The 20919-nt window shown below is 42.8% G+C and overlaps 1 protein-coding gene across 16 annotated transcripts; it reads left to right on the forward strand.

The window, feature by feature from the left end:
* Positions 1 to 381: 381 nt before the first annotated feature.
* Positions 382 to 20203, forward strand: LOC110529975 (nucleolar transcription factor 1). 16 transcript variants are annotated; one of them, XM_021612680.3, is made up of 20 exons: positions 382 to 609; positions 5619 to 5725; positions 6037 to 6218; positions 6396 to 6479; positions 6629 to 6784; positions 7010 to 7074; positions 7288 to 7408; positions 7568 to 7678; positions 7985 to 8106; positions 8470 to 8611; positions 8952 to 8993; positions 9115 to 9252; positions 9639 to 9800; positions 10105 to 10233; positions 11226 to 11311; positions 15726 to 15915; positions 16240 to 16287; positions 18607 to 18747; positions 19347 to 19436; positions 19618 to 20203. In XM_021612680.3, exons 2-20 carry the CDS (start codon positions 5665 to 5667, stop codon positions 19687 to 19689), a joined length of 2142 nt encoding a protein of 713 aa, XP_021468355.2. In that variant the 5' UTR covers positions 382 to 609; positions 5619 to 5664; the 3' UTR covers positions 19690 to 20203. The 16 variants fall into 16 exon arrangements, with proteins under 16 accessions (XP_021468355.2, XP_021468354.2, XP_021468356.2 ...); XM_021612679.3 differs by having other exon boundaries at positions 390 to 609; positions 19344 to 19436; XM_021612681.3 differs by having other exon boundaries at positions 414 to 609; positions 10105 to 10215; positions 19344 to 19436.
* Positions 20204 to 20919: the final 716 nt, after the last annotated feature.

Genomic DNA, 20919 nt, shown 5'->3' on the forward strand with positions numbered 1-20919 from the left:
GCTATAAGGCTATAGGCTCCTTGAACGTTTCATTTATTTTCCCTTGCCTTTCGAATTCGAGCCTTGAATGAAACTTTCCATCCATCCTAGGATCTCTCAAGTCCCATTTTGGCTTGTTCTGAGGCCCCGTGTTATTCCGCGGATAGGCTAATCGGTTTAGCAGTCATGGACTCTGGCTAAAATGAAGGGGGTGGCAGATAAATGTCTAGTTAGAATTAAGGATTTTATATAAGACACTATTGATAGTCACTATAAGAATAAAATACAATCATGAATTGTCAACAAATATCGAAATGATTTTAAATTGATAAAATGTGTAAAATAAATGCGTTATTCATTAAAGATATTACAGAACCACAATAAAACAATTTCTTATGAAATACTGCCGTCTTTGTCTCCTTTTTTTCTCGCATGTTTTCCCTTGGAGTTCCTCCCCCTGCGGCGTTGGGCGGAGTTTCATACCGAAACAGACGCTTCTTTTGTCGGATCCGTTTCAACCTGACTCCCTGAGGTTTACGGCTGAAAAATAGACACTTAAACAGCCCTAAAATAATTAACACGAATACCTTGATTTTTAGTATCAACGCTGGTTTCTAACTGTCACGAAAGGTGAGTGAAAAGTTGTGTTTTGACGACGTTATAAGCGATTTTCAAGTCGTGTCTCCCCCAGTCTTTGTAACACTCATGGCGGCTCTGCAGTGAGAGCTTTGGGGCAAGAGCAAACAGATGCGCCCGCTCGCGTATCTGTTTTTCAGGAAATCCTCACGTTATAAGCGTTTCTGAAATGTGCACTTACTCTTTTTGGTAGCTTATAAAACCACATGGATAGTTAATTGTGCAATCTCCTCCAAATTATACCATTAAAACGACTTTTCACAAAATAACGAATTATACTACCAAACTGCACGTGTCCTACACATCCAGGCTGCTAATAAGAAATTAAGTCGACTGAGCGTTTTTTTAATGTAACATTTCGTGGTATAATATAATGTTATTTTCAAAAGTGTTCGGTAAGAATACTTTTCTTGCCAGCGGAAGCTGCGTTTTGACTCCTGCCGGAATAAGGGCGCCATTACTGGGGTAGGAAGCAGAAAACGGTCGGTGTTCCCAAGACAAATTTATTAGGCTACGAGTAGCCTTGACTCAAAAATAGAAGTACATTACATTAGCAATGCCACGGCCCCTCGAAATATTTGAATGCAGTATATGATGAGCATTTTATATATTTTCATAGTTTTAGATATTCCCAAAATGTATCGGTAGATAGGAAATGCATGCATGTGGCAAGTTTTTTTGTGTGCAATGTAGGCCTATGTTCTCTAATAAGTTTGGAGGATCTGTTGTGTGTTCCGAAGTTTGACCTTATGAGCGGGCCATAACACTGTAGCCTATACACCGAGAAAGCGGCGCCTCGGTCGAGTGCACAGCTGCGCCACCGATTGGGGGATACGGGCGGGGGTAGTCGCGCACTTTCTGGCAGTTCGATTCAGCCCGCCGCCATGGAATGTTCAAGCTGTTCCAACATTCTATTCCCTTCTCTAAAACGCTCCCTCCGCCTAGGCTATCTACCAAGGCTAGGCTATATACCAAACCAGTCGCGGTTAGTTAGGCTTTCGGTTAGGGGCCCGATGGAAAATAAGCAGAAAAATGCCAGCCTGGTCGCGGAACTAATCGGTCCCTAGCCCTTGATCATGACTCCGAGGTCATTGGACCTCGGTGTCTTCTGTACGGGAGTTAAGAGCCCTGTAGCTTGGTCTGAACATTAACACACGCTCGCGGTACAGTTTTGGAAGCATAAGAAAATAATTCTGCTGCCATTGAAAAATCACACGATGAAACAAAACATTGATCGGTCCTACAATTATATTGTGTGCCACTGCCCTGAAGTAGGCTACGCAATGTTGTTCTCTCATATGATAAAGGTTGGATAGATAGATAGATAGGATGGACTGGGGCCGAGGGTCCATGTAACTCTCTTATTAGTCTAATGATCTAATACACTGATTAAAATATAATAATATAATGTTAGTTTCAATCTCTTAAGTTCTCTATTTTCTGATCCACTTGTTTAAATTGAATAATATAAAACTGTTTTTAATTGACACATTTTCTACACTTTAGAATTGAGATTTTGATATTGTTGTGATAATTTTCTAAATCATCTTTATTCCTTTGAAAATGAATGGTACTGTCACTGACTGTGAAGCCATGGAGTTGTGTGCATCAGTTCCTACAGGCTTCCCTTCAAATTCACTACAATGTTATCCTCAATCCCCTGCATATGCCAACACCTTGCATAGAGAGTCTAACAGCTAGGCCTAGCCAATATGTCTAAATGGATGGTTAATTTACAAATCTGCGTAATGACATGGTGTTTTAGTACAATTCCAATGAAGTAGCCCAATAGGCCTAAACATATTATCTTGTGAATGTAGCCTAATGCACGGATTGCGTCGAAGGATTGTGCATCCTGGGCACATCGGCTGCCCCGGAACCCCTGTGATATGCAGCTTGCATAGTAAAGCCCTGTCTGAGCAATTTTACGGTCCATTATTATAACCTATTGCAGGTCTAGAGTAGACACTAGCCTGTATACGATGAACAAGTAGCTTAAGTTAGCGGTATAGCTGAGAGGAATGCATAGCCTGTAACGGAGACGATGCCCCTGTTTTGGGATAACCTATGCAGCCTTCATTCCTCCCATCCTCGAAGACATCACCGATAGATGTGTGAAAATAGATTTTATGCTAGGCTACCAACCAAGTCATGTCAGATCAGGGATTATTTCTGTAACCTATGATCATTGGTCACCAGTGATCATATATATACACTGCTCAAAAAAATAAAGGGAACACTTAAACAACACAATGTAACTCCAAGTCAATCACACTTCTGTGAAATCAAACTGTCCACTTAGGAAGCAACACTGATTGACAATACATTTCACATGCTGTTGTGTAAATGGAATAGACAACATGTGGAAATTATAGGCAATTAGCAAGACACCCCCAATAAAGGAGTGGTTCTGCAGGTGGTGACCACAGACCACTTCTCAGTTCCTATGCTGGCTGGCTGATGTTTTGGTCACTTTTGAATGCTGGCAGTGCTTTCACTCTAGTGGTAGCATGAGACGGAGTCCACAACCCACACAAGGGGCTCAGGTAGTGCAGCTCATCCATGATGGCACATCAATGCGAGCTGTGACAAGAAGTTTTGCTGTGTCTGTCAGTGTAGTGTCCAGAGCATGGAGGCGCTACCAGGAGACAGGCCAGTACATCAGGAGACGTGGAGGAGGCCGTAGGAGGGCAACAACCCAGCAGCAGGACCGCTACCTCCGAGCAGGAGGAGCACTGCCAGAGCCCTGCAAAATGACCTCCAGCAGGCCACAAATGTGTCTGCTCAAACGGTCAGAAACAGACTCCATGGCGGTGGTATGAGGGCCCGACGTCCACAGGTGGGGGTTGTGCTTACAGCCCAACACCGTGCAGGACGTTTGGCATTTGCCAGAGAACACCAAGATTGGCAAATTCGCCACTGGCGCCCTGTGCTCTTCACAGATGAAAGCAGGTTCACACTGAGCACATGTGACAGACGTGACGTTCTGCTGCCTGCAACATCCTCCAGCATGACTGGTTTGGCGGTGGGTCAGTCATGGTGTGGGGTGGCATTTCTTTGGGGGGCCGCACAGCCCTCCATGTGCTCGCCAGAGGTAGCCTGACTGCCATTAGGTACCGAGATGAGATCCTCAGACCCCTTGTGAGACCATATGCTGGTGCGGTTGGCCCTGGGTTCCTCCTAATGCAAGACAATGCTAAACCTCCTGTGGCTGGAGTGTGTCAGTAGTTCCTGCAAGAGGAAGGCATTGATGCTATGAACTGGCCCACCCGTTCCCCAGACCTGAATCCAATTGAGCACATCTGGGACATCATGTCTCGCTCCATCCACCAACACCACGTTGCACCACAGACTGTCCAGGAGTTGACGGATGCTTTAGTCCAGGTCTGGGAGGAGATCCCTCAGGAGAACATCCGTCATCTCATCAGGAGCATGCCCAGGCATTGTAGGGAGGTCATACAGGCACGTGGAGGCCACACACACTACTGAGCCTCATTTTGACTTGTTTGAAGGACATTACATCAAAGTTGGATCAGCCTGTAGTGTGGTTTTCCACTTTAATTTTGAGTGTGACTCCAAATCCAAACCTCCATGGGTTGATCAATTTGATTTCCATTGATAATTTCTGTGATTTTGTTGTCAGCACATTCAACTATGTAAAGAAAAAAGTATTTAATAAGAATATTTAATTCATTCAGATCTAAGATGTGTTATTTTAGTGTTCCCTTTATTTTTTTGAGCAGTGTATATAAGCAAAAAAAAGAAACATTCTCTCACTGTCAACTGCGTTTATTTTCAGTAAACTTGTGAAAATATTTATGTGAACATAAGATTCAACAACTGAGACATAAACTAAATAAATAAATAAAGTTCCACAGACATGTGACTAACAGAAAGGGAATAATGTGTCCCTGAACAAAGGGGGGGTCAAAAGTAACAGTCAATGCAGCTGGTGGCCACACCAGATACTAAGTACTGACTGCAGTGCCACAGACACGTTTGCGAATTATCCCTGCTTCACTCCTCACACAGCCGTTGGATAGGTCTATAATGCTGAAATGCTATAGTCTAATTTATAGTCCCTTGCCCACTGTAGCTTACAGGTAATGGGTACTCAATTGAGTGGGCTGCTGAAGGTTTAGTCTGGCTTTGGTGTATAATGGGCTGCAAAATAGCGGTGATGCAAATTTGGAGGGTAGGACATTTATTTACTATATAAACTAAAGTTAAAAAAAAAAAAAAAAAGTAACAAAGTAGCATTTAACAAGGCTATATACAGGGGTTCTACACTATGACTATGCAAGGTGTTCACCTAGGCTACGCAGTAGAACTTTGCAGGGACTCAGTCCCAGGTCTCTTCGCTGTCAGTTACAGTGCAAAGAGTTTCTTCATTTGGTTGCGCTTATAATGCATCATGGTCGTTTTAAGAGTGTATGCCTATAGTCTGAAGTTGCCAGGGGGAAACTTGTGTGCACAGTGACGCCTGTTATACCAAACATTAGGAACACCCCATGGCAACTGTGCATGGCCTATTGGTTAGCCTACTTGTAGTAAAGACGTTTGACCTTTGTCAGCTGAATAATATGCACGACGTGCACCCTCTCCGTGTCAATGTTTTTGAACATATTTAGTCGTGGACATAACCATAGGATAACGTATTAGAACCCGTGGTTGGAACGTCAAAAGTCAGTTCTTGAATTTGAGAAATCTTCTTGTGTAGATCAATATCTTTACGTATTGGAATATCTGCCTACATGTACAAATTACCTCAACTAACCTGTACCCCGCACACTGACTCTGTACCGGTACCCCCTGTAATATAGCCTCGTTATTTTGTGTTACTTTTAAATGATTTTTTACTTTAGTTTATTTGGTCAATATTTTCTTAACTCTTCTTGAACTACACTTTTGCTTAAAGGCTTGTAAGTAAGCATTTCACGGCAAGGTCTACACGTATTCGGCACCTGTGACAAATAAAGTTTGCTTTGATTTTGTGGTTCCAGAATCTCTAGGAATCGGGTCAGTTGAGCTGCCCACAGACGCTGCACCATGAACGGCAGCAGCAGTGTGCCCTCTGCCTCCCAGACCATTCAGATAAAAACTGAGCCAGGTAGGCCAAATAATCAAACCACCATTCATCAACCACGAGCTATATAATTTATTCTAGTAATAGTTTTGTAATTTTGTGTATCCTTCCTTCATGCTTATGTAATTACATGTAGGTGCATGTTTTTATCTTGTAATATTGTGTTGAATTCTGGTTGACTTTTGTTTTTGACATTTGCTTAGGTATGTCTGTCAGTTGTTTATCTATTCCAGGGTCAGCTTGAGGTTTATTGTGTCTACTAAAGGGGCAAGTCAAAACAAATTAAACACATGCCCTTTGATGTTGCTTGATGGTTGTCAGTTTGTCTGTTTTAGTTGTGGATGCATGGAGTAAGGAGGACTGCCTCACTCTTTTGGAGAGGATTCAGAGCTTGTTGCCTGATGGTGATGCCATGAAATACAAAACCACCGAGTCCCACTTTGACTGGGAGAAGGTCTGCTTCGGAGACTTTACTGGTGACATGTGCAAACAGAAGTGGGCGAAGGTGTCTACTGAGGTTAGCCAATCATAATTTCAGCCAATCACAAAAGCAGAAAATCTATTTTCTGTGTGGAGGGAAGAGTGTCACAGAAATTGCAGAAAAAAATGTCTGTCGTCTCTATCTACTGGCAAAGTGGCACTATGAAAATGTTTTCAACAGAATTTCAGTTTATCTATTTGATACTGTCTTCAGGTGCGGAAGTTCAGGACTATGACAGAGCTCATAGTTGACGTCATTGAGTTTGTGAAGAACCCTTACAAAGGGAAGAAATTGAAGGTAAAGAATCAGATTTTACCTTGTACTTATGACATTCCATGAAATACTAGGGTTATTTGGAGGAGGAGACTTGATCATTCACAATACTGTTGCCAATCTCACGCCTTCTACCAAATGAATGGCAATTATTCTGTTTTCCACCCTATTAGACACACCCAGAATTCCCAAAGAAACCACTTACACCGTATTTCCGGTTCTTTATGGAGAAGCGAGCTAAGTATGCCAAGATCCACCCGGAGATGAGCAACCTTGACCTCACCAAGATTCTGTCCAAGAAATACAAGGAGCTCCCAGACAAGAAAAAGGTGATGGTCAACTCTACCCTGCTCTTTCATTATGCCTTTGGGATCATCTTTATTTAATTCAAAGCAGCTCTCGCATCTAAACATGACATCACTGAACTAATTACTTTATTTTCTTGCTTCAAATTTGATAGCTTTCTGTACAGCTACACATCTTCAATTGTAGCAGCTCTGTTAGTTTTTCAGTTAATAGCTAATTCACTGAGGGTTACTCTCTGTTCCCCACAGCAAAAGTACATCACAGAGTTTCAGCGAGAGAAGGAGTCATTTGAGAAGAATATGGCCCGATTCAAGTGAGTGGCATTTTCTGTCTCTTTCAAGCCGGTTAACAAGTTACTTCGTGTTCGGTGGCCAAATTAACTTCCTCTACTGGATAATAACCAACACTTTCCAAAGCTGACTAATTTCCCTTGAAAAACCCTGCAGGTGATCACCCCTCTGTTTGTTGAAAGGGTATACCACCCATATACAGCTGCCTTAATATCTTTGCTCTTGTTCACGTCCAGAGAGGACCACCCGGAGTTGATAGAGGAGAGAAAGAAGTCGGACCTTCCTGAGAAGCCCAAGACGCCCCAGCAGCTGTGGTACAACCATGAGAAGAAGACCTACATGAAGCTCCACCCTGATGTGAGTGTTTGCAGAGGACCCATCCAGCTAAGTCTGGGATTTTGCTGAATGGAAATGTTGAGTGTTGTGCTTCCATTAATTCACCCTCAAAATAAAATGTCCCTGTTGGAGTCCTTTGTGGTGAATGGTGAATGCCTTTCCTTTCTCTGGGGTTACCAGGTGAGCCAAAAGGAGCTGAAGGAGGCTCTGAGGAGACAGTGGTCCCAGCTCTCAGACAAGAAGAGACTAAAATGGATCAGCAAGGCCCTGGAGCTGCAGAAAGACTATGCGGTAAGAGGTTAGAGGTGAAGGGTCAAGAGTAAATATTTAATAGTATAGCACCTTGTCAGGACACAACTTGGTAATCCTTTACTACCTTTTCCTGGTAGAGTAAACCAGCACATTTTCTAATTCATCATGTGTGATATACACTGCCTAGAGAGTAACATGCACATTCTAAATAAATAGTATTTAATCCCTTTTAGGAAAGTCACAATCAATTACAATTTCACAGATTAAGTCTTGATGAGGAGAAATTGTCCATAATTTCTCATTGTCAACCAAAAAGTTTGATTGAATCTATGGTTCTCACTACAGGGCAGTATGAAAGTCTACCAAGAGGCCCATCCAGATGCTGAAGAGCACGTCAAGTCCGTCCTCACCAAAGCCGAGCGGCAGCTCAAGGACAAGTTTGACGGCAGGCCAACCAAACCACCGCCGTAAGTTGCTTGATCGGAGTCACATTATTTGAATGAAAGAATAGTGGGCAAGTGGAGAGAGGGTAGAGGAATGTATAGGGGCACAGAAAAGCGACTGAGGTGGCGCTCAAACCCCCTGTTGCCAGGAAATATGTGGTCCAGTGTCAGCAGCACTACCACTGCCAGACCCCTGTGGTCTCTAGGCAGTTCTGTAAAGACCAAAAGGGATTTTTGCCCTCAGTATTTTTTTTAATCCAGAGATTATGGATAGGAGATCCTTTATTTATTTGCAAACAGTAAGTTAGATCTTGGTTTCTGTGGGGTTTAAAGACCTGTGGTGTAGTTGGATTCTATGGCGCTGAGCTAATGGTTTTCGGTCTTCAGGAACGGTTACTCCCTATACTGTGCCGAGCTGATGGTGAACATGAAGGATGTTCCCAGTACGGAGCGTATGGTGCTGTGCAGTAAGCAGTGGAAGGTGATGACGCAGAAGGAGAAGGACATGTTTCAGAAACGCTGTGAGCAGGTCAGTCTTGTTCAGCTCCGTTCATGAGGAAATGCAATGAAACACCAGTATTTTCTTTTTCATTTCGTAATCAAGTCCTGGACTTGGTCCTCTGCTTCTTTTTAATAGCTGCTTCAAGTATTTTGGCCTCTATTGGTTTCAATTGTTTGTTTTTTGCTGCCATGTCATGCTGCTTCTGGGAAACCTTGCATAAAATATAGATAAATACCTGTTTATAGCTGTAGAAGTGTTGTGAAGGTTTAAAATGATTTCTGTCATGATAACAAAGTTGTTTTTTTGTCATTCACAAATCTGAGCAATGCTCTTTCTTTCACCCCGCTGTTGGTGTTTCTGGCTACAGAAAAAGAAGCAGTATGAAATTGACCTACAGAGGTTTCTAGAGGTAAGTAGAACTGAATATAACCATATCTGTAGTACTATACATATCACACTACACATGCTTAGCTAACCTGAGTTTTCGAAGTGGAAGTCTATGAAAGCCTCTGTCGGTTCTGTTTCCCCAGAGTCTCCCAGAGGAGGAGAGGGACCGCGTGATGACGGAGGAGAAGCTGGGGGGCTCGCGGCTGGGCATGGGGGCTGCTGGCAGCCCGCATGGAGCCAAGTCCCCCTCCGCCAAGGTGGGTCTCACAAAACTACAACAGGTATGTCACCACCTATCAGCCACTTGGCAAGTTGGGATATAGCTTTCTAAGTTACAGTGAACGCTTTTTTCACCTGGTCAGGCACAAGTAAGGTTTACTAAGCGTTTCATATGTTGGGTCATGGGGATGTTTGAGCTGTTAAGATACAGTGAGGGTGGATCGTTTACATTTTAAAGCAGTGGATGCTGGTGGAAGGAGCTATAGGAGGACGGGTTTATTGTAATAGACAAATGGAACAGTTTCAAACACAGTTTGATATCCATTACAATGAGCACGTCCTCCTATTTCTCCTCCCACTAGCCTCCTCTGTTTTAAAAGTGTACTAGGTACTCAATGTATATGTCACCTGCATTGACGCCAGGTTTGTCTCTATCGCATTCCTTCAGGAGCGCTGTCGCGAAGCTGAGCTGGAGCACTGGGTGCACGCTGGCCTGACGGCGAAAGAGAAGCGTGACGGCAAGAAGAGGACCAAAATCCCTGAGACGCCCAAGACTGCCGAGGAGATGTGGCAACACAGCGTCATAGGAGACTACCTGGCCAAGTACAGGGTGAGCGAGCAGCATTTTGTGTCCGCAAAACAGCCCTAGATAAAAACATTTTTTTATAAACTGTAGGTCCATATACATTTTTATAGTTTTCTATTTGGTTTTAGTGTTTTACATTTATATTAAAGTAGTTATCTTTTCCAACAACATAACTTTAAAACATTTTTTAAACACGGTATACCTTGGTGGGTCAAATCAAATTGGCTCGTGGGCCAGTTGTGGCCCCTGCCGTACTGCATCTAGGGATGCGTTTTAATCCATAGAGTCCTAAGGTTTAACAATTCTGTGTCCTGTGTCTTGTGGTTAGAGTGACCGCAAGAAGGCCCAGAGTGCCATGGAGTCGGCTTGGAAGGCCATGGAGAAGAAGGAGAAGATCCCGTGGATCAAGAAGGCGGCCGATGACCAGAAGCGATACGAGGTTCAGTACCGGCCCGTGGTCAGTGACCAGATGTTTGACCGCTGTCTTCTTTGGTTGTGCTGAAGAAATGTCAAAATGTTGGTTGCCCTCCCCACCCCCTGCCCTTTCTCTTTCCTCTCTCTCCACCATCCCTCCACCCCCGACGGAGTGTGGAGTTGGTGGATCCGTCCCGTCTGAATGCATTTGCGTGATCTCAGTTTTTCTTGTTCTTCTTTGTTTCTTCTGCTTTCTGCCATTGTACCAGAGTCTTGACATTTGCGTGTTTGTTTGCTGGATGTCACTGTTTGCACACTGTTGAAGTATGTAATGTGAGGGCCTCCCAAGTGGCACAGTGGTTTAAGGCACTGCATCGCAGTTGCTAGCCGTGTCTCTAGAGATCCTGGTTCGAGTCTGTCGCAGCTGGCCGTGACCTGGAGACTCATGGGGTGGCGCACAATTAGCCCAGCTTCGTCCGGGTTAGGGGAGGGTTTGGCCGGCAGGGATGTCCTTGTCCCATCGCACTCTAGCGACTCCTGTGGCGGGCCGGGCGCGTGCACTCTGACACGGTCGCCAAGTGGACGGTGTTTCCTACGACACTTTGGTGTGGCTGGCTTCCGGGTTAAGCAGGCATTGTGTCAAGAAGCGGTGTGGCTTGGTTGGGTCGTGTTTCTGTGAACGCGTGGCTCTCGACCTTCGCCTCTCCCGAGTCCATACGGGAGTTGCAGCGATGAGACAAGACTGTAACTACCAATTGGATACCATGAAATTGGGGAGAAAAAGGGGTAAAAAATTAAATGTATGTAATGTGTATTTCTATTGATTATCCATTCAACTGTCCCGGTGTGTAATTTTCATGGGCATACCATTAACCCTATTGCTGACCTGGGTCAAATACTTTCAAATACTTGATTTAATTTGCCCGATACAATGGAGCCCCCGTATTCCAAGTATTTGACATGTACAGTACACCCAGGTGTGTGTGTGTGTGTGTGGACTGTGCTCGTGGTGTAATGACAGTTCTTCTCCCACAGAGGGAATTGTTGGAGTCTAGAATGCCCCAGTCAGGAGCAGGCCAGAGGAAACCCAAGTTTGAAGGGGAGCCCAAGAAGCCACCAGTGTGAGTATCCACACGCTGACTCTTTTGAGTGTTATTGCTATTACTGGTGTCTTTTTATCATATGGTTTATTTTCTTGGCTTATCCTGGCCCATGTTCTTTTTCATTTTCTCTGTCTATTTGCTCAGTCCCTTTTCCCCAAATGTCTTATTTTCTTTTCTTATTTTTCCACACCCTGTCACTATCATTGTTTTGCTCCTTTTTCATGTCGTTCACCACCTTATTCAGGCACTTTGTCTAGAACCTCTTAGATTCACTTGCTTTTGTGTGTTGCTAATTGTTGTTTGTGTAGGTCCCTTGTATGTCCTTTTATCAATTTATATAGTGCCTTCAGAAAGTATTCACACCCCTAGACTTTTTCCACATTTTGGTGTTACAGCCTGAATTTAAAACATTTTCAGTTTTTGGTCACTGGCTTACACACAATACCCCATAATGTCAAGATGGAATTATGTTTTTCAAAATGTTTACAGATTTTGTATTAAAAATTAAAAGCTGATATCTTGAGTTAATAAGTATTCAACCCTTGAGTCAATAAGTTATTGCAAGCCTAAATAAGTTCAGGAGTAACAATATGCTAAATAAGTTGCATGAACTCACTCTGTGTGCAATAATAGTGTTTAACATGATTTTTGAATGACTACTTAATCCCTGTACCCTACACATACAAATATCTGTAAGATCCCTCAGTCGAGCAGTGAAGTTCAAGCACCAATTCAACCACAAAGAACAGGGTTTTCCAATGCCTTGCAAATATGGGCACCTATTAGTAAATGGGTACAATTTTTAAAAAAGCAGACATTGAATATCCCTTTGAGCATGGTATTCATTTCACTTTAGATGGTGTATCAATTAACTTGTCAATGTAAAGATACAGGCGTCCTTCCTAACTCGGTTGTCGGAGAGGAAGGAAACCGCTCAGGGATTTCACCATGAGGTCAAAGGTGACTTTAAAACAGTTACAGAGTTGAAGGATGGGTCAACAACATTGTAGTTACTCCACAACACTAACCTAACTTACAGTGAAAAGGAAGCCTGTACAGAATAAACATTCCAAAAAATGCATCCTGTTTATGACAAGGCACTAAAGTAATCATGCAAATGTGGCAAAGTAATTCACTTTTTGTCCTGAATACAAAATGCTATGTATTCAGCAAATCTAGTACAAAATATTACTGACTACCATTCTCCATATTTTCAAGCATAGTGGTGGCTGAATTATGTTATGGGTATGCTTGTAACTGTTAAGGATGGGAGTTTTTCAGCATGAAAAATAAATGGAATGGAGTTAAGCACAGGCCAAATCCTAGAGGAAAACTTGGTTCAGTCTGCTTTCCACCAGACACTGAGATGAATTCACTTTTTAGCAGGACAATAACTTAAAAGGCCAAATCTACACTGGGGTTACGAGTTAGATTTTCAAGCAAATTTTTGTCTAAACTATGGCAAGACTTAAATGGTTGTCCAGGAATGATCAACAACCAATTTGACAGACCTTGACAATTGGGGAAAGGTTGCACAATCCAGGTGTGGAAAGCTCTTAGAGATTTACCCAGAAAGACTCGCAGATTCTAATCGCTGCCAATGTTGATTCTAACGTGTATTGACTCGGGGTGTAATATGTAACTAATCAACATATATTAGTGTTCAAATGTTTCTTCCACTTTGACATTACATAGTATTTTGTGTAGATTGTTGACCAAAAATGACAATTAAATCCATTTTAATCCCACTTTGTAACACAACCAAATGTGGAAAAAGTCTAGGGGTGTGAATACTTTCTGAAGGCACTGTAAATATGTATACTGGACAAAAATAAACGCAACATGCGACAATTTCAAAGACTTTATTGTGTGACAGATTATATAAGGAAATCAGTCAATTGAAATAATAAATGGGGCCTTAATTTATGGATTTCAAATGACTGGGAATACAGATATACATCTGTTGGTCACAGATACCTTAAAAAATATATTTTTTTATCCAGTCAGTATCTGGAGTGACCAACATTTGCCTCATGCAGTGCGAAACATCTCATTCGCATAGAGTTGAACAGGCTGTTGATTGTGGCCTGTGGAATGTTGTCCCACTACTCTTCAATGGCTATGCGAAGTTGCTGGATATTGGCGGGAACTGGAACACACTGTCGATCCAGAGCATCCCAAACATGCTCAATGGGTGACATGTCTGGTGGGTATGCAGGCCATGGAAGAACTTGGATATTTTCAGCTTCCAGGAATTGTGTACTGATCCTTGTGACAAGGGGCCATTTATTATCATGCTGTAACATGAGGTGATGGTGGCGGATGAATGGCACGACAATGGGCCTCAGGATCTCGTCATGGTATCTCTGTGCATTGAAATTGCCATTGATAAAAATGTAATTGTGTTTGTTGTCTGTAGCTTATGCCTGCCCTTACCATAACCCCGCCGCCACCATGGGGCACCGCTCGCCCACACAACGCCATACTGCACACGTAATCTGCGGTTGAGAGGCCGGTTGAACACATTTCCAAATTATGTAAAATTATGTTGGAGGTGGCTTGAATTAATATGAAATTCTCTGGCAATAGTTCTGGTGGACATTCCTGCAGTCAGCATACCAATTGCACACACACAAACTTGAGAAAACTGATCATTTTAGAGTGGCTTTTTATTGTCTTATATTTGCTTATTTATTTTTATCCCCTGTCCCCGCAGGAGGCCTTTTGCCTTTTGGTAGCCTGTCATTGTAAATAAGAATTGACTTGCCTAGTTAAATAAAATACAATTTTTTTAGAGAAATAAGCTTTTTGTGCATATGGAACATTTCTGGGATCTTTAATTTTAGCTCATGAAACATGGGACACTTTACATGTTGCGTTTTTATATTTTTGTTCAGTGTATTTAGATGGACCTATGCCATTCCTTTGCTCATGGATTGCAGTTTGTATCAGGGATGCGACAAATGGACAACGTTTAAACTGCAATATGTAACTTTTTGGGCGACCTGACCAGATTCACACTTCTCATTGAAAGCAAGTCCAAAAAGCGGTAAATCTGTTCTATGTGCGCCATTTCTAAGCTTCCCGTTCTGAAAGTTTTTAGTTTTGATGTCTTTTACTTTTGGTTTTGTCCACCAGCTTCAAACAGTTGAAAATACAATATTTTTGGTTATGGAAAATATATTTCGGTGGTTTAGATGGAACAATTATTCTCTACACTATACTTGCTTGTTTTGTTACATAAACTGACATTTTATCCTGAAGACAACCGTTAATTCACGTTGACTTCTTTCCATTTCATTTCATTTATGTGCATTAGCGACTCGCAACAGAGTAAACAGCCAAGTGATCACAGTTCTCCCTACATTCTCTTTTCCCTCCATTTACGTCTCTCACTCAATTTCGATTCGACCATTACTTATACACACACGAATGCTGCGCGCCTCCCATGAGAAATTACTGCCTATAAAAACGTATCTATCTAACTGATGGGATACACAAACAACTGTACAGGAGCAACATTCCTTGCCAAACCACAACGGCTTTACCACATTCAAAATGGACTGGTTGATTAAAGTAGGGAAATATGATGCCGTTTAGAATAATACATTAGTCTTGTTTATTTTAAGATGTTTTGCAAACTGCTATAGTGTGCCATTTTTAGAATAGGTTACAACCCCCCATAACTTTAGACAGGATCCAGACTGAAATATGCAAAAAAAAAACTTGTTTTGATGGAGGCAAATTGTGTATTCATTATTCTAGGGGCCAAGTTTGTTTCATGTTTAACAAAATTCTGCCCACTAAGTTTAAACTCACAAATGAAACACAGGGCAAAATAAAACAAGCACCAAATGTGGGTATCTACTGGTTAAAAGGGGAAGAATTGTTGCTTTCTAATGCTGCTAGCTGTATGTCTCAACTCCCACTATAAAGAGAATAAACACCCTGTTGAAATGGGAGTAATGGTGAACAATGCTATTGCTGAGAGAGACGCACCTGTTTCAGTAGCGCGAGTTGCGGCTCAAATGGGCTTGGCAGTCCTTTTAATTTGGCCGCATATCAACTGCAATCATTTCCTTAATCAGCGCTTTGTTAAAGATGTGTGTAGTGCTTTGTATCTGTGGCAAATAATTTGAAAGATGCTGCATATCCCCACTAATATTACAGCATTGTTGCGTTAGGTAGGCCTATTTTGTTAAATATTTCCCTTTAGGGTGAGGAGTGGGACCTGTTAGTGGTCGTTTTGTGATAACTGCACTGTGATTAAAAAATGTAAAAACAATTCTGTTTTTAGTTTTTTTTTTCTTAATGTTAGGTATTACATTTCATTTAAACGTTCACACCCTTAGTTTGTATTGACTGATCTGTGGGTGAAATTAATCTTGAATTAAACCATTCTCCCTGTCGCTCTCTCCCTCTTTCTCTGCAGGAGCGGCTACCAGATGTTCTCCCAGGAGCTGCTGACCAACGGCGAGCTAAACCACTTCAGCCTGAAGGAGCGAATGGTGGAGATCGGCAAGCGCTGGCACAAACTCAGCCAGAGCCACAAGGACAAGTACAAGAAGCAGGTGGAGGAGCTGCAGATTGAGTACAAGGCTGAGCTGGAGGCCTGGGTCAAGGTAAGGGAGGGTAATCTTTGGGTCAAATAATGACTATTTGTTAGGCAACTTTCTGAACAGTGGACACCGAAGGTCGCCTTGCCTGAAAATAATCAAATAAGCATTAAAATATCAAACTGAACGAGACAGATTGCGTAAGGCGACATTGATACACGATGCAAACCTATAACCTGTGTTGTATTCTTCTAAAATCATTAAACAGTTGAAATGATAGATCAAATGTTAACATCAGAGCCTTTGGAAGAAATCAGTCTTAACAGAATTTATTTTGTCATTTCTTCCCCCTTACTATTTTTCACTCTTTCTTTCTCTCTTCCCCTTCAGTCTCTCTCTCCCCAGGAGCGAGCTGTTTATAAAGAGTTCTCCACCACAGTGAGTTGCACTCTCTCAAATATATTCTTGACATCCCACTCAACCCTCATTCAAGATAGCACTTCATATACAATGCCCCAAACATTTTTTGAAATTTTTATTCATCCGTTATTTTACCAGGTAAGTTGACTGAGAACACGTTCTCATTTACAGTAACGACCTGGGGAATAGTTACAGGGGAGAGTAGGGGGATGAATGAGTCAATTGTAAACTGGGGATGATTAGGTGACCGCCAGGACACCGGGGGTTAACACCCCTACTCTTACGATAAGTGCCATGGAATCTTTAATGACCTCAGAGAGTCAGGACACCCGTTTAACGTCCCATCCGAAGGATGGCACCCTACACAGGGCGGTGTCCCCAATCACTGCCCTGGGGGATTGGGATATTTTTTAGACCAGAGGAAAGAGTGCCTCCTACTGGCCCTCCAACACCACTTCCAGCAGCATCTGTTCTCCCATCCAGGGACTGACCAGGAGCAGTAGTATGCAGGGTGGTATGCTGCTGGCAAACATACATTCATGCTATAACCCTTCAAATTGTATTTGTCACATATGCCGAACACAACAGGTGAAATGCTTACTTACAAGCCCTTAACCAACAATGCAGTTACGAAAAATACGTGTTTAAAATCCCGTTAGCAGGATCATTTGTCAACATCCGCTGCATTGCAGAGCGCCAAATTCAAATTAAATTACTAAAAATATTTCATTTTCATGAAATCACAAGTGCAATATAGCAAAACACAGTTTAGCTTGTTGTTAATCCACCTGGCGTGTCAGATTTCAAAAAAGCTTTACAGCAAAAGCCATTCAAGCGTTTATGTTACGACATCTCTCTCAGCAGACAAAACATTACAAACAGCTAGCAGCAAAGTAGATTGGTCACGAAAGTCAGAAAAGCAATAAAATGAATCGCTTACCTTTGATGATCTTCGGATGTTTGCACTCACGAGACTCCCAGTTACACAATAAATGTTCCTTTTGTTCCATAAAGATAATTTTTATATCCAAAATACCTCCATTTGGTTGGCGCGTTTTGTTCAGAAAGACCGCTTGAGCGGTCACGACGGTGCAGACGAAAATTCCAAATAGTATCCGTAAAGTTCGTAGAAACATGACAAAATTGTTTAACTAAAAGTAACAAATAATTAAACTGCAGCAGTAAAATAACAATAGTGAGGCTATATACAGGGGGTATATAGTATAGAGTCAATGTGTGGGGGCACCGGTTGAGGTAATTGAGGTAATATGTACATGTAGGTAGAGTTAAAGTGACTATGCATAGAGTAGCAGCAGCCTAAAAGAGGATTGGGGGGGGGGGGGGGTCAATGCAAAAAGTCTGGGTTGCCCTTTGATTAGCTGTTCAGGACTGGGGATACCTAGCCAGTTGTGAAACTGAATGCCTTTAACTGAAATGCGTCTTATGCATTTAACCCAACCACTCTGAATCAGAGATGTGTGGGGGGCTGTCTTAATCAACACCCACGTCTCTGGTGCCCGGGGAACAGTGGGTTAACTGCCTTGCTCAGGGGCAGAATGACAGATTTCTACCTTGTTGCTGGATCGAATCCCTGAGCTGACCTTTCGGTTACTGGCCCAACGTTCTAACCACTAGGCCGCCCCAGGAATCTTATGGCTTGGGGGTAGAATCTGTTAAGACGCCTTTTGGACCTAGACTTGGTGCTCCGGTACTGCTTGCTGTGCTTGACAATGTTTAGGGCCTTCCTCTGACACCACCTGGTATAGAGGTCCTGGATGGCAGGAAGCTTGGCCCCAGTGATGTACTGACCTGTACGCACTACCCTCTGTGGTGCCTTGCGGTCGGAGGCCGAGCAGTTGCCATACCAGGCAGTGATGCAACCAGTCAGGATGCTCTTGATGGTGCAGCTGTAGAACTTCATACTCCTGCTATGACCCTTATCACTAATGCTATTATAGTTGTATTCCCCATTCACATCCTTCATATTCCATAGCTACTCTTCTCTGTAGCTGGAGTACTAAAAGCTGACACCAAATATATTTGATTTAGATTAGTAAATTAAATTGCCTTGTTCTGTCGTTGTAGCCTGATGTGACTGCAGTAGAGACTATCTGTATGCACAAGCGGGCATCTAACGTTACTGCATTTGAATGGGGGGTAAAAACGTAATCATATTAGCATCTAGCTACTAATCATCATTGCTTTGAGCTTGAACCGTGTTTGTGTGCTGCCCACCCTCCATCTTTGCCGCCCTGTTCTCCCTCTTCGTTCTCTCCCTCCACACCTTCCTCCATCTATTCATCCTCCTCCTAATTCCCCCCCCCCCCCCGCATGCAGAAACGGCGGAGCACCACCAAGGCGCGGGGCACCCAGGGGGCCAAGGTGTGTTTGATGGCGACAGTGAAGGGGAAGGTAGTAGGTGCCAGAGCCGCAGCAGAGGTCGGAGAGGGCAAGCGGGCCATGGCGTACCGGGCCAAGGTAACTCCGCCCTCTCGCCAGACTGCTTCTCTCTCACACACACTCACACACAAACACTCAGACTTTGAGGCAGCTGCATGGGTGGTGGTCAGACTGTGGTACCCTGGGCTGTGTGTGTGGGCTCCTGCAATTTTAATGGTTTAGGATTAGTTAAAGCAGGGGTTCCCATACTTGATCCAGGGGCCCCCCAGGCGCTAAACAGTATAATTATTTAAATCAGCTGTGTAGTGCTAGGGCAAAGACCAAAACATGCACCCAGGGGGCTCCCAGTACTGAGTTTGGGAAACCCTGAGTTAAGGTAGATCATCAAGACCTGAATTCCTCTGTGGGCTTTAGTCGTTCTTACTGTGATTAAGGCTCAAACAGTCTGCGGCAGTTGGAGTGTGACACTGATTACTCTTACATGCTTTTACGTCAGTATGTTTTTAGTTTGTGTGTTTAACTTGTTATTTTAAGGTGTGTGTGTGCGTGGTATTTGTTATGCTATCATGTTTGTCCTGTAATTGTGTATTCCATGTGCTGTTATAAATGTATATGCTGTGCACCATTCTGTAAACGTGTGAGTTTGCGGTAAAGACCCTTTACCTGCTCTCCAGCAGGATACGTCCGACTCAGACGAGGATGATAAGACGGACTCGTCAGACTCTGATGATGAAGAATCGTCTGGCAGCTCCGACAGCGAAGATGAGGTGAACGGCACTATGCTTTAGTGTAGACTTGGGTCAAATAAAGTATTTGAGGTGTGCTTAGTTTACCTGAGTTTGCATTTTGAGAGATCTGATTGGACTATTCGATTAATTTAGTTTGCCTAGTACAATCACAGCACTAATAGTAAAATGGATTTGACCCAGATGTTCTACTATCCTCTAGAATGACGACGACCCATCCGAGGGCTCCAGCAGCTCTTCCTCAGAGGACAGCAGTGACTCGGACTCAGATTAGCCACCCCCCCAAATAGGAGGGGCTGTGCGGGACACACCTCCTCGCGAGTCAGGCGCAGTTACAGCAGCGTCATCAAATCGCTCACACATTGGCTGCTCCCACCTCTTTCTCACAAGGAGAAATGAGACTGGAGAAAGCGAGACGAAATAAAGGGACGAATGGAAAAGTCATGCTCCCCCTGTTGTTGACCTGGAGCACTTTTATTCAACTGGGACGAGATCTTTTACAGGGGCTGTTATGCGTTCAATGCCTTTCTAGGTGTTTATTATGAACTTGTTGCAACTTTTTTTTTTTTTTTTAAACCTAAGGAAATTTCTAATTAAAGCGGCTGAGGCTTTTTTTATGTTTTTGAACAAGACTGGTTTCTACAGAGTTTTTGACTGGGAGGGGCATATTGAGGAGTTTGCTGTTTTTTGTCCTAACAGTCTGTGCAGAGGGAGGACTGTTGCTGCTTTCCCTCCATTGAAACATCTGGTCAAACCCTCTAAAATAAAATGCACTTTTTTCTTGTGAATTCTTTGTGTGTGATTTCAACCGTTAGTTGATGTTTATTTATAGAGCTTTAATGTAAGAAGTATGCTCAGCTCTGTTACTGATGGGGTAGGTTTGCAACCGAAATGGCAGCCTATTCCATATAGTACACTACTTCTAGCCATAACCAAGTGAGCAGGTGGCACTTGAACGTATACTTAGTGGGAAGCTAGTCTTATCATCCCTGAGCTCTGACACCTAAGGAAATTACATGCATCCACGACTTGACTGGTAATTAAGAGCTTCCGACTTGGGCATGAATGCAGCATTAGACGATCCACAAAATACAGCTATAATTTTCCCCACTAACTTTGGCTGTAGGCGATTTCCCTAAATTTGTAGTAGTACCTGTATGTATTAAGCTTCAGTATGACATTGCAAAAGTCTCCCTTTCTGGGCAAGCTGACCAAATGTGTGTTACAGATCCATCACTCACTGAAAGCAAGTCTAAGAAGCGGTAGATCTATTTCTATGCTTGCAGTTTCAAACAGCTGAAAATATATTTCTCAGCAGTTTAGATGGTACAATGATTCTCTACACTATATATACTAGCTTGTTTTGTTAGGCAAACTATTAGAATATTTGCAACCAGGAAATGGCAGTGATTTCTGCATAGTCCACCTTTAAATTCTGTTTTATCAATGTCAAAATTCAAAACTAAGGCATGCAATTTTCCATTGCTCATACTGTCGTTATGTA

The sequence above is a fragment of the Oncorhynchus mykiss genome, chromosome 8, assembly GCF_057628025.1.
Source record: "Oncorhynchus mykiss isolate SJ-2025 chromosome 8, ASM5762802v1, whole genome shotgun sequence".
NCBI classification, from domain to species: Eukaryota; Metazoa; Chordata; class Actinopteri; order Salmoniformes; family Salmonidae; genus Oncorhynchus; species Oncorhynchus mykiss.

What these genes read in the sequence shown, in the direction of transcription:
- LOC110529975 (XM_021612679.3), top strand. Translation starts at nt 5,665, where the DNA reads ATGAACGGCAGCAGCAGTGTGCCCTCTGCCTCCCAGACCATTCAGATA. An exon ending in ACATGAAGCTCCACCCTGAT is followed by an intron (nt 7,409 to 7,567) that starts GTGAGTGTTTGC and finishes TGGGGTTACCAG; the next exon opens with GTGAGCCAAAAGGAGCTGAA. An exon ending in AGGCCAACCAAACCACCGCC is followed by an intron (nt 8,107 to 8,469) that starts GTAAGTTGCTTG and finishes TTCGGTCTTCAG; the next exon opens with GAACGGTTACTCCCTATACT.